We start from the raw sequence: 13,392 nt of genomic DNA on the forward strand, positions 1-13,392 counted from the left end.
TGAGAAGGAAAGAGACAATGCACTGGTACAGCAGTCTTCAGATTGCAGGCTGTTCATTTGCAGCTACACCAGGGTGGAGGAGCAGTCTCTGGAAATCCTGAGCAAACTAATACTAGAGTTACTAGAGGTTTGTACTGACTTTTTCATTGCAGAAACCCATTGTTTTTGGGTAATGTCCCCCCAGCCCGAATCTGTCCCAATACTTGCTAGGGAAGGGGTCTGACCTGTCTGTGTGAATTTAATGTTGGAGAACGTCTCTCTGTGTGGCTCACTGTGTTGTTTCATTGTATTTGGGAGAAATGGGGAGGGACATTGTAATGAGGATATTCAGGTCTTGTGTTTGAGTAAAGGCTTGAGCCACACGTAGGATATTCTAAACCACATTGTTATATTCTGTCTCTGTAACTGTAATGATGCCGTTGTGTGTGAACTGAAACAACACATGCACATGGGATGAATTCCCCATTGACATGAATGAGTGGATTCACACAAGTGGGTTTTTGTAAGGGCTCAGGCTTCACTTCTCTCACTGTGAGTCTCGAGCACAGTAATACACGGCAGTGTCTTCAGTCTTCAGGCTGTTCATTTGCAGCTATGCTGTGGTGGAAGTATCCATGGAAACCAGTAGAATGATCTTATATCGATGGACAGTATTGAATATTGGTTATGTTCAGTTCAGCAACCATTCCAGAGCTTTCCCAGGAGCTTGTCTGATCCAGTGTATCCAATAGCTGCTGCTTAATGTGAATCCAGAGACTTCACAAGACATCTTTACAGACTCCCCTGGCTTTCTCAGTTAAGAACCAGACTGGCTCAAAACAATATCAGACCAAACATCTGTAAACATTCTCACTTCCTCTTAATATATATATATGTGTGTGTGTGTGTGTGTGTGTGTGTGTGTATGTGTGTGTGTGTGTGTGTGTGTGTGTGTATGTGTGTGTGTGTGTGTGTGTGTGTGTGTGTGTGTGTGTGTGTGAATTTCAATCTCGATCTGCACAACGGAAAAAAATATCAATCCAAGATTCAATCCGAGATCGAGTCTGATCCAGACTGAATCTCAATCTGAGCAATCCACCCTCAAAGCGTGTTTATTTATTTCTAATACTGGACCCTGTCTTAATACTGTATCACATTCTGAATATGAATATAGCTGAGTTATTAACTGTAGGTAATACTTAGAATACCAGAGACACATTTAGCATTAAAAAGCAATCCATGTGATTTCTTTACCAGTCGTTCATTATTTTGTGTATCAGCCTCCACACAAAGCCGAGCGCAGTGCGGTATACTGTAATGATGCTGCAGTCAGTCTGCCCGGACCGCACCTGAACCATCTTAAAAACACGAAGCCTCCAATAAGCTCATTTGTAAAAGTTAGTAAAGAATGGCGCTATATAATCTAAGGAAGCTGAATGTGAACTCCTAGCTGGAGCAACGAGAGAGGGAGAGAGGGGGCGGGGCAGAGAAGGAGGCGGAGACGCTGCTAGGCAACCGGCTCCTGAACATTCCACTCCGCTGAGCAGAGACCGTTAGGATTTAAAAATGCGAAAGTTCCGAGCGCCGTTAGTATGGGCTGCCAGAAATGAGGAGAAAATAAATACAGCTTTTTATAAATGTGTGCATTCAGATATCATTTAGAAATCTAGTTACAAGATTTAACATTCATCTAAATATTTAAATAAATCTTAAATCTCTTAGCTAGATTTAACAGTTTGCTAAATATTTAAATAAATCTTAAATCTCTTAGCTAGATTTAACATTTAGTTAAATATTTAACTGGCAACTAAATCTGGAGTTTGTATGCAAATGAGCTCTGCTCGCTTCATGCTTTCACACGATTTGATTGGCTCTTGTAATGTTTACATTTGCATATTTACAATTAGCATAACAAGTGCATAGCATAAGTGTGTGTGTGTCTCAGTGTGTGTGTGTGTGTGTGTGTGTGTGTGTGTGTGTGTGTGTGTGTGTGTGTGTGTGTGTGTGTGTGTGTGTGTGTGTGTGTGTGTGTGTCTCAGTCACTTCAAGTCATACAAAGAGCATTTCAAGTGGAGCGATAAAGTGGAGCGACGCGATCAAAAAAAGGCGCCAAGTTAGAAGCAGGAATTGTGTGAATCTTGGGCCCCAGCACCTTTCCAAGTGTGCCTATTTGCTTGATGCTTGACAAGACTGGCCTAATTGCTTCTCCTAACTTGGGCTTTTGTGTTTGATATCACCCCTTTAAACGGCTGTTGCGTTTTTCTAACTTGTTTTTTTACATTGACAATGTTTTTGTCATGGGATTGAGAGGAGTTAGAAAAACGTGTTTGAAACGACCGAGAGTCTCTATACAGCTCCAAGAGTTTAGCTGTTTTCACCATGTTGCAGCGGCAAAACGAAATCACTTAGAATTACCATCTGTACCAAAAGACTGAAACACTCTTACATCAAATGTGACAAAAAAAACGTAAATACACGCACACACACGCACGCACGCACGCACGCAAAACACACACACACACACGCACATGCACACACACACACACACACACGCACACAGGCTTCAGGCTGTTCATCTGCAGGTACAGAGTAGTAGATGAACTTTGATGGAGTCGGTATTGTTAGTGTAAGTTTTGTCTCCTCTCATGTTTGCGAGCCACTCCAGACTCTTCCCAGGCTCTTGTCTCATCCAGTTCATATAATAGCTCCTGCTGCCAGCGTAGGTGAACCCCGAGATCCGACAGGACAACTGGACAGATTCTCCAGGCTTCTTCATGGCTGGGTCACACTGGGTCAAGACCACGTCAGATCGGACATCTGTAACAGAAAATGAAAAGCATCCGTAAGAGCTGTACATGAATTCTGCGCTGATGAAAGCCCATTGCTTTTTATTGCACAATCTGCAGCCTGCTCCATCCTTGGAAACCTATTCAGGTCTACAATTCTAACTGCGTTTAAAAAGTAAAGAGCAGGCTGTTTGAAGCGAGGTAGCTGTGCTTGATTGGAACTTTAGTGCTGATTTAACTTGGCTACAACCGACACAGGAATACTTTTTCGTCTGCGCTGACTTTCCAGTTTGTTTTCTGAAAGCTGTTTGTTTTCTGTTCTGTTCAGCAGCCTCTGTAGTCGCCTTTTGTTTAATGTGGGATTCTGAAGTTCTCGCGATCTATCGTATTTTCTTTGAGTCACATTACAAGATGTGCAAAACAATTCCCTCCATCTGCATGTACAGTTTCTTTGGGGAATGTCTCGACACGGTCCTCAGACGAAATATACTGTGCTTGTTTTGCTTTGTCGTCCATTTTTGGTTCCTGGTTCCAGGAGACCTAGCTTGAGGCAACTTTGCTATTGATAGGAAAACTATTTTTAAACATCAAATCAAATATAGTTCCCCATGTATTTTGGGAGTTTCAGCCCTGTTATGAATAAAATAGTTCTGAAAACGTTGAAGTAGTTTTGATTATAATTAGCTCAAAGCAGTGTTTGATCTCCAATACTACAGTGGGGAGCCATGTCAAAGATACAAGCTGCCTCATGAAGCCTCTGAAAAGGGGCCCCAGTACTGCACTCACAACAAGGATTGCTTTTATTAATATTGATTTCTTTATTTTTAACATGTGAGCAGTAGGGTTGGCAAACTATCGCACAGCATCCCTCATTGTCCCCACGGTTGTAGGGGTTTGCAGGCAGGTTGATGTACAGTCTGAACTCCGGCTTCCTGTCCCTATGTCTCTGTCCCTCTATCCCTCTCTCTCTCTCTGTCTCTGTGTCTCTCTGTATCTCTGTTCCTGTGTATCTCTGTCTCTTTGTCCCTCTGTCTCTCTGTTTCTCTCACAGCAGATCCCCCCACTCTTTCACAGTACCATATAAGTAAGGCTGTATTTTTTCATGGTTCTCACAGATTTCATGATTTCAGTGAAACGTTCCCATTGTTGTGTAATATGTCGTTCACTGTGAAAATTCCCATTTCTGTTAGAATAGTGGAATTATACATATTGATGATCACCTCAAAATAAATACAGCAGTGACATTTTAATTCAATATTAGGGTAAGTATCAAAGCAGAACAGCGTCTCTCTTTATTTTATTTTCATGAAACACATTTATCACAGTGTGAATTCATCAGGAGCATGTAGAGACCAGAATACCAGTTACCAGTCACACTTCCTCTTTCTATACACATGTATCTAATGGAATAGTTTTTGTACGAGTCCTGCATTGCACTTCCTCACTGTGGGCCTCGAGCACAGTAATACACGGCAGTGTCTTCAGTCTTCAGGCTGTTCATTTGTAAATGCACCATGCTGTTGGAATCGTCTCTGGAGATGGTGAATCTTCCCTGGACAGACTGGGCATAGTATGTATCACTGCCATCATAGCTTATAGTAGACACCCATTCCAGACCCTTTCCAGGAGCTTGTCGAACCCAGCCCATTCCATAGCTGCTGAATGTGAATCCAGAGGCTTTACAGGACAGTTTATGGGACTCTCCAGGCTTTACAACTGCTGGTCCGGACTCAGTCAACACTACATCAGACCGGACACCTTGAGGAAAAAAGCAAACAACGTACAGTAACTACTGCTAAAACATCAAGTAATATACAGAATCAATGCAGGCTAATTTCCACAAGTGTCAGATACTTACTTGATAGAGCTGTCATTATTATACAGAGAGCTGTTAAAATCCCCATTGTACTGCAGTATTGTGGTTATTGAAAGAAGAAAGTGTTGTAACCAGCAGACAGGCTACCTCTCCTGCTCCTATCTGCACTGCAGCAGAGTTAAATAGGAAGTGAAGCCCTGGACATTTGCATATGTTTCTCTGCATTATTTAAAGCAGCTTGTTTATATTGCTGACTCCTAGAAACACTGCACACTGGAATCCCTCTACAAAGACAGAGGGGCTGGAGAGATGTGTCAAAGAAATCTGATTATTCTCATCAACTCAAGTCATGTGTTTTATAATTGATCATTTCTCATTTCTAAACAGGACCTTGAGTATTTCAAGGAGGGATTTTCTCCTCTTTAATTCAGTCCCATGTGTCAGTTTAGACTCAGCCTAGACTGTGTATTGAGCACTAATAGAACAATCAGCCCATTAGCACAGATTATTAGCAAACACCTGGGCCCTGATTGATTCACACAGATCATTGTTTAAAGGGTAACTGGCACAGGCATCAGGCTTGAAATATACACCCCTTATTGATTTTAGGAAAGAAGCTTTTTTCAATATTTCTTTTGAGAATTCACAAGTAAACTGTTTTAATTCCATCTCCTTGATCCTGCATGTAAGAGATCTAGAGAAATGCGTTCAAAGCAGATATTCCATGTATAAATCCATGCTGCACACATGCAGTCTTCCACACATCCATGCTGCAGTGAGCTGATTAGGTGGGGGAGTGTGAATCTGTTTTGCAGGGAAGCACAGCAGGCTGCTCTCACTGTTACTCTGGAGCTCAGTAATACACAGCCTGCAGTGTTTTCACATTGAACTTTGTTCTGTTCCAGTGCTGCCATTCTGAAGGAGACACTGCCATCTACTGTCAGGAGATGAGAACTGTAGTGTGTGGAGGTGCTGTAAATCACACTTAGCAAACTCTCAAAAGCCTCCTAGCATTTGCAATGTTGCGGTTGTAAATGACAATGGTAATATCTGCATTGTCCTGTATTTCAGTACTTTGTAACACTTTCCATTCAGATTTACACGTTAAGTCCATTGTAAGGATGCATGATAGCATTGTAATGATGTGTAAGTGCACATGTTTACTAAGTCACTGCTGTGTAAATACACATTAGAGACACTTCATGGAAAGTGTTACTCAGTTGTGTATATTGATGGGAGTGAACTTGTAGCATTGGCTACATCACAACAGCATAAGGAATTTTGCTGCGTTCTGCACTTAACTGAGTGACAGAAACCTGGCCAGATGATCGTGTTCTGTATAGATAAGACTAATTTAATGAATGAATCATTTAAGATCAATTAAATTAATAATAGGGTTTGTTAGTCCCTTGGCAGAGGAGTCGGATAGGAGATTGAATTCCCTATGCTTGGTTCGGGCATTGAGATGCTATGTGGATAGAACGAGAACACTGCATCAGTCTGACCAGCTCTTCATCTGTCATGGTTACCCCAGGTCACGCCCTCTGTAAGCAGACACTGTCCAGGTTCTACCGACTTAATGTCGTAGATCCCTCTTTGCCTTCAATAGGCACCAGGGTCCTTGAGGTTGCACGCTCTCACCACCAACACTAGATGGCGGTAGCGAGATGTCCTTCAGATGCTGTCCGCTCATTCTCCCTCATGACGGCTTTGGTATACTTTCCCAAAAGTATGGTTTGGCGGTCATCTTCTCTTTCAGGGAACCGGGGTTACATTTTTGAAGCAAAATAACTTAAACCGGTATGCTTGAAATAATGTCACCCGTTAACCATAGATTTATATTTACTGTATTCGTGTGTGTGTGTGGGGGTTGTTCTGGATGTAGTACTATGTTTGTTTTTTTTTTAATGTGTGTGTCATATATAGTTTATTTTATTTTTTGCTTTGTATTTCAACTCCGTATTTTGATATACATTACGTTTGTACAGTTACCGTTTCTATTAGTACATTGTTATGTTAAAACGTTTGGGGAAATATAAATTAAATAACACAACTGTACCAACAACATGACGCTGTCAATGTTTTGGAAGAACAACGAATTAAAAAGGGAGAGAACTCCCTCAAGTGAGGGGAATTTCAATCATTCTTATATGATGGCAGACTTGGTGTCTTGAAAGCCAAAGTTAATGCCGTTATGAAGGCTAAAACTTACGATGTTTAGGTAACTTTCTCAGACTTTATCGTTTGATATAAAATGCTTTAAAAATCCATTTTTAAACAAGAATAATAATAGTAGATAATATTATTGAGAAAGACGTGCAATAGCGGTCACCGATGTATTAGTCTGCTATAAATTAAGAGTTTCACTTCGTTGTTCTCCGTATGGACACATTACCTCAGAATATTGTAATACGTGTTTTGAGTGGAAAGCCTTTGTTAATCTGATATTCTTGTTTTCGTGAAGCAGATTTCCAATACTCTATCGCAAAGAGCAGACCCGAACAATAGATACATTAATTAGTAACAAGCTTAACTGTTTCTGAATGATTAAGGTCACCACGCAATCTAGAATGGCATAGATGTGAAATGGGCGTCTCATGGTGTTCGGACTGCATTTTTTCATTATTCTCTTACTATACAATTGCACAGATGTTTTAAAACGCACTAATTACTCTTACACTCGCCTGTTTGTTTGGAACCGCCTAGCAACAATCACCGTGGATGTGACGTCACACCAAAGAAGCGCGTTCATTTTTTGTTACAGGAGGAGAACAAGCGTTTCCCGGCCTGTCCCAACTTGAGTCTGTGTTTCTTAATGACAGGCACTGTGTGGATTGAATGAACTTGCAGCCGGAGCCAGCTAGAGGCACGGGCCTCGGTGCAAATTATACTAATAATTCTTCATTTAGGTCCTTTTACAATTTGCTTTGCCGCAAAATAAAACGCTTTGCATCCTTCGTTGTGTGCAGATAGTTCTCAAAAATAAACCCCCAAACCAGAAAACTCTGTTCTGGTGTATTTAGATGCATTTGACTTTTGCATTTGAAGCCATTGGGATACTTGAAGGTTTATTTCAGACAGTGCCCGATTGGCAAGCAGCTAGTGGAGTTGAGGGTTGTGTCGAGTTCAGGGCTGCGATTTGCAAGGAGACTGCCAACTGGCCAATCACATTAATAGAACTGAAATGCATATTCATGAGTATAAATCAGAAGACAGCCAAACAGCCAATCAAATCGACTGGTCAAACCTCGAGCTAAAATAGAACCATTTTCCTCGCCTCTGGGATTGGCTGTCGCTCCAGCTGGTCGTCAGTGATTCGTTGGTTGTCTTGTGTGGGCGGAGACATGTTTAAACGTGAGCGCGGGTGATGTTCTAATAGCTGCGTGTGACAGTTGGACATTATTTTAAGACATATTTGGGATGGACTCCTAAGTCCTGAACAACGAGGAGAACTCCGAGAGAGAGATGGATTATCCACGTTGTATTTAGGCGATAGTAATATTATATATAGAATAATAGATGGGTCTCTTCAGTGAGTTACAGGAAAACAGTTATATCTCGGGTTTCTGTTACAGTTTATAAAAATAACTGTCACACAAACCCCAGGTGGAATTGTTTCCCTGTGACTCACTGAAGAGGCCCATCTATTAGTTTTTATAATCCACTGATACCCTTGTGATGCTAATATTAAAGAAGACGAGGTTCAGCAGTACAGTTGTTTTTTTTAAAACCTTGTTTCAGTGCTGTACAGACGTTCTGTGTCGTTATCCTTTAGCGCTTCAGCTGTATGATTGGATGATTGCCTTTACCTTGTTTTAATTTCCCGTTCCTCTCCAGTTTCGCTGAGATACAAATGTGTCAGTTTACATCATTTTTTTTATGTATTCTCATTTTGTTGGTCATTAATGAACATTTCTGTGTTGTCGTGTGATTGAAAACGAAACATTTTGTGTTTGAATTGAAAGCGACGGTCTAGAGGAGTCGAATGGGTCAAAGTTCAAGTATATTTTCCTCTAGAGAGGACTCATCACTTCTTGACGTCACTACTGTGGTTTTATGCCTTTTTTGAATGGCTCAGGATGCAAATATAGCCTTCATCCATGTATTATACAGTAATGACACACAGATTGACTGGAGAATGCAACATGAAGAGTTTACAGGGAGATATTCTGCCTGGGAGCAGGAAAGTGGCCCCAAACGTATATTTCTGCAAACATGTTGACTAATATTTAATTTCCCATTTATGTATCGCCTATATCGTATAGATCTGAAAATACTTCATTTTAGACCACTCCTCAATCATTGTAGCTAACCACATTTAGACATTATACAAATATGCTCAATACACGCATTACTTTGCACAATATTAATCATCCTTTGTGGTTACAAACACACCGTTATTTGTACTAAAGGGAATCAAAGTTAGGCGGAACTAATGTGCGGGAAGCAGGGGGAGTGTAATTCCTGTGACTCACACAGGAAAATCATGCTGTTTACCCAAATTTGCAGAATCTGAGAGAGAGAGAGATTGCAGCTACATTTTATTTACTAGATAATAACGGTACGGTATAATTTTTTCTTTCTTTTAATTGTGTGCTTGCTCGATGTGTGTTTCTTAAGGTGCCCTGCCTTGGCTGTTGACGTCACGAATCAATCTGTCCATTAGGAATTGAAGACATGTCCCACAACCGTCCTATTCAAAGGGGATTTAAAAAAAAACAAAACAAAAACAGATGCAATACTTTTCACTATTAGAGAATGATGGTTTAAATGTAAGTGTCGGGATTATAAAATATACATGCAGTAAAATGAGTTATTTACCAATGTTCTGCTGAGTGGAGGCGGCGTGCAGATGTACTGTAATGCTTGTAATAGCAGCGCATTTCAAAGCGTTAATACTGTGACGAAGGCATTGTTCACAACGTTAATAACCAACAAAAAATATACCGCAGTTATCTTCACACCACGGTATAATGTCATTTTTAAAATACATTTTAAAAACGGCGATTTTAAATAAGTACAGTGGTAAACTAATATTTTTATTTTAAAAATAAGGTGTTTTACTTTTAGCAGTAAGCTTTCGAGTGCATTTACTATAGTTACGTTTTTCCTACAAAGCTTATTGACAAAATGTAAATATTTTGAATTTGAATTACGAGTTTGTCTCCTGTGCTGAACGCCAGGCAGTTTAAACAGCAAAGGTAACGTTCTGAAGTCGGAAAAAAAAAAACATTTTTTGGGACGGTATTTCGAAAAACAAAGATGATATACTTGGTTAATGCTATGTGTCCGGAAGACATACCTCTTGAATTATTATCCTATAAGGTGTCAGCTTTATGTTCTATTTATTTCGGGAATAACAACGTTTGACTTGAGCTGCTATTTGGCATCCTTTGTTTTGTAGTTCATTCACTGGGGTAAAGTAAGACCTACACAACATATGCTTTAATCCTCGGATATTTCTCTATTTTTGTGTTAAGGTATTTTTTGTAAAGTCACACACAAGGGCCACGCCCCCTGCTGCTAGCATCTCTACCTGCGTTCACATTAATATAATGGCTTTTATTACTTTGAAAACAAACAAATATTTAAATTATAAGAACATAAAGTTTACAAACGAGAGGAGGCCATTCAGCCCCTCTTGCTAGTTTGGTTGTTAGTAGCTTATTGATCCCAGAATCTCATCAAGCAGCTTCTTGAAGGATCCCAGGGTGTCAGCTTCAACAACATTACTGGGGAGTTGGTTCCAGACCCTCACAATTCTGTGTGTCAAAAAGTGCCTCCTATTTTCTGTTCTGAATGCCCCTTTATCTAATCTCCATTTGTGACCCCTGGTCCTTGTTTTTTTTTTCAGGTCAAAAAAGCCCCCTGGGTCGACATTGTCTATACCTTTTAGGATTTTGAATGTTTGAATCAGATCGCCGCGTAGTCTTCTTTGTTCAAGACTGAATAGATTCAATTCTTTTAGCCTGTCTGCATACGACATGCCTTTTATAAGTGAATATCTGAACATGAAAATGCAGTGATCGTCCCAGCACTAATGAATACATACCATCTTTTTTATTTAAACATTTATGTTAATTCAAGAGTGTTTACTTCATAAAGTGCCACCAAATTTATTAATAAAACGAAACAAAAATGCTAATGTTACCTGGAAAGTTAACTCTTTTCTATCTATTCAACTACGTTTTTTTTACAATAGCAACGCCATGGGAACGGATGGATGGATGTACCCTTCTTATTCCTCCATTTATTATTATTATTATTATTATTATTATTATTATTATTATTATTATTATTATTATTATTATTATTTATTTCTTAGCAGACACCCTTATCCAGGGTGGCTTACAATTGTTACAAGATATCACATTATTTTTTACATACAATTACCCATTTATACAGTTGGGTTTGGATTGTGGTTTTCGTTCATATCAGAACAAAAACCATAAAGTTCAAAGCATATTGTTCAAAATCGATACTTCCCATTGCATGTATGTATGGTGAATATGTGCAATATATACAAAGACATTGTAAAATCCTGAATTATGTTTTTTTATTCCAGTACAGGGCTGCTGAAAACCAACTAGCTTACCTTGGTTTAAACCCAGCAGTAAAGATGCAGGCTGTCAACATAAAACAGGAAGTTTTAGAACCTGTCCACATTAAGGAGGAGCCTGCTGACCTAGAACCTGTGCAGTTTGCAAAGGATATCAGTGAACTGGGATTAATCCATTTTAAAGAGGAGACCCCAGAAGCTGTATTAAGTAACAGCATGGGTCCCAATACTGAAGAGGAGACTGAGATGGGTCCCACTCCATTTAAACACCCCATCCAAATACATCCCTCCTTACAATCAAGAAATGGTTCGACAGTGAATCCAGTATCTGATAACCATTCACAAACTGCTGGCAACTTCCATCAGTGTGCTGAATGTGGAAAGTGTTTCAGTCTCTTAAAATCGCTCAAACGGCACTTACGAACTCACACGGACGGGAAGCCGTATCGCTGTATAGAATGTGGGAAGAATTTCAAGAAGATAAACGACCTTAAAAAGCATCTGGGAAGTCACACTGGAGCGAAACCGCATTCCTGTACGGAGTGTGGGAAGAGCTTTAGGGATTTCTACAATCTTAAAATCCACCAGAGAATTCACACGGGAGAGAAACCGCTACGCTGTCCAGATTGTGGGAAGAGTTTCCGACATTTAAATAGCTTTAAAATTCACCAGCAAGTTCATACGGGAGAGAAACCGTTTCACTGTACGGAATGTGGGAAGAATTTTAATCTGTTAGGAAACCTTAACGAGTTCATAAATAAAACTGGAATGTAAATAATAATAATAATAATAATAATTTGTCCCTTGACTTTTTGTGGTGGATTTGTTGTCTGTGTTACCCCACCCTCTGCTTAACCCTGTAATGCTTAGCCACTCTGCTGTAGTATTATCTTTGAAATCCAGCCTCACAGTCCAGTATTTTTCATATGCAGTACATTGTGTTGCCAGACATGAACAAAAAAAGTAGCTTTTCTCATTGGGCATTGGCCATTAAAAAATACATATCTGAAAGGACTGTTTTAAAATAAGTAGGCTTCCATTTAGATGTATTGGCTTTGTTGGTACAGTACTATAATTTCAACATTAGTATTTTAATTCAGGACGATAGGATTCTGAAAATATCACTTGCCAAAATTAAAGAGACGACATGTTAACTGTAATACAGGACATACTTTGAAATCCGGTACATACTGTAGCAGTGTGTAAAATTCCTCGTTAAGGACCCAACAGCAAAATAAATTCAAAATGTTATCCAGAATTTAAAACAGTATCCCAAGTCAGTATTCGAAATTGCAGAATATATTGCTCGATAAGGCCCTGAGGAGTTTGAATACATTTGCACCCGACTCTAAGTGCTGCAGGTAATACTGTTGGAACAGAAGAGACTCATTGGATCCAGTGTCCTTCTGAAAGTCAGCTGGCCTGGTCTCTATGACAACCAGGGCCCCTTTCTTGAGTTAATGATAACTGTGCTGCGCCTTCAAAAATATATATACCCAGAATGAGAAAGGGAGACTAGTTTGGTAACCATAACAACACGGATAAATTTGAGGCCCACTAAAGAGCTGCTAATTCAAGAATAATAAGAAGAACATAAGAAAGTTTACAAACGAGAGGAGGCCATTCAGCCCATCTTGCTCGTTTGGTAGCTTATTGATCCCAGAATCCCATCAAGCAGCTTCTTGAAGGATCCAGGGTGTCAGCTTCAACAACATTACCAGAGAGTTGGTTCCAGACCCTCACAATTCTCTGTGTAAAAACGTGCCTCCTATTTTCTGTTCTGAATGCCCCTTTATCTAATCTCCATTTGTGACCCCTGGTCCTTGTTTCTTTTTTCAGGTCGAAAAAGTCCCCTTTTAAACCCAGGATAATTCTGGTTGCTGTTAGAAATATAATTTAATTAACAGAGAAGAGAAACAAACCAAGCTAACAACTATGTAGCCTAAATAGAATTTTTCTATTTTTTGCAATCAACTGCGGGTTCTGTTGGATTCACGGCACTGATAGCGTTTTAAAACGCGCTCTAAATTATCACAACAGCGCGGACCATGGGTCAAACCAATGTTTGTGTAGGGTGCGGTGTATCTTTTTTTATTATCAATGTCGGCCTTCTGGAGTCGTCTGAATGCCTTTCCACTTTTTATTTAATTTTAAACAGTAACCGTAACAAAACATTGAATCATATTGCAAATACAAAGAAAAATGGATGGACCAAACACACATCGTCCCGTCTCACCCCCCACCAAAGAGCG

The 13,392-nt window shown here is 39.8% G+C and overlaps 1 protein-coding gene across 3 annotated transcripts; it reads left to right on the forward strand.

Annotated features, from left to right (window-relative positions):
• The first annotated feature begins 6,202 nt into the window (after positions 1-6,202).
• LOC131723272 (oocyte zinc finger protein XlCOF2-like) lies at positions 6,203-11,936 on the forward strand. 3 transcript variants are annotated; one of them, XM_059016916.1, is made up of 2 exons: positions 6,203-6,381; positions 11,147-11,936. In XM_059016916.1, exon 2 carries the CDS (start codon positions 11,201-11,203, stop codon positions 11,912-11,914), a length of 714 nt encoding a protein of 237 aa, XP_058872899.1. In that variant the 5' UTR covers positions 6,203-6,381; positions 11,147-11,200; the 3' UTR covers positions 11,915-11,936. The 3 variants fall into 3 exon arrangements, with proteins under 3 accessions (XP_058872899.1, XP_058872897.1, XP_058872898.1); XM_059016914.1 differs by lacking the exon at positions 6,203-6,381 and adding an exon at positions 9,035-9,142; XM_059016915.1 differs by lacking the exon at positions 6,203-6,381 and adding an exon at positions 9,035-9,142 and having other exon boundaries at positions 11,152-11,936.
• The last annotated feature ends 1,456 nt before the right edge of the window (positions 11,937-13,392 follow it).

Source organism: Acipenser ruthenus, chromosome 54, assembly GCF_902713425.1.
Source record: "Acipenser ruthenus chromosome 54, fAciRut3.2 maternal haplotype, whole genome shotgun sequence".
Classification (NCBI taxonomy): domain Eukaryota; kingdom Metazoa; phylum Chordata; class Actinopteri; order Acipenseriformes; family Acipenseridae; genus Acipenser; species Acipenser ruthenus.

Coding starts and splice junctions, on each gene's coding strand:
- LOC131723272 (XM_059016916.1), top strand. CDS start 11,201: ATGCAGGCTGTCAACATAAAACAGGAAGTTTTAGAACCTGTCCACATT.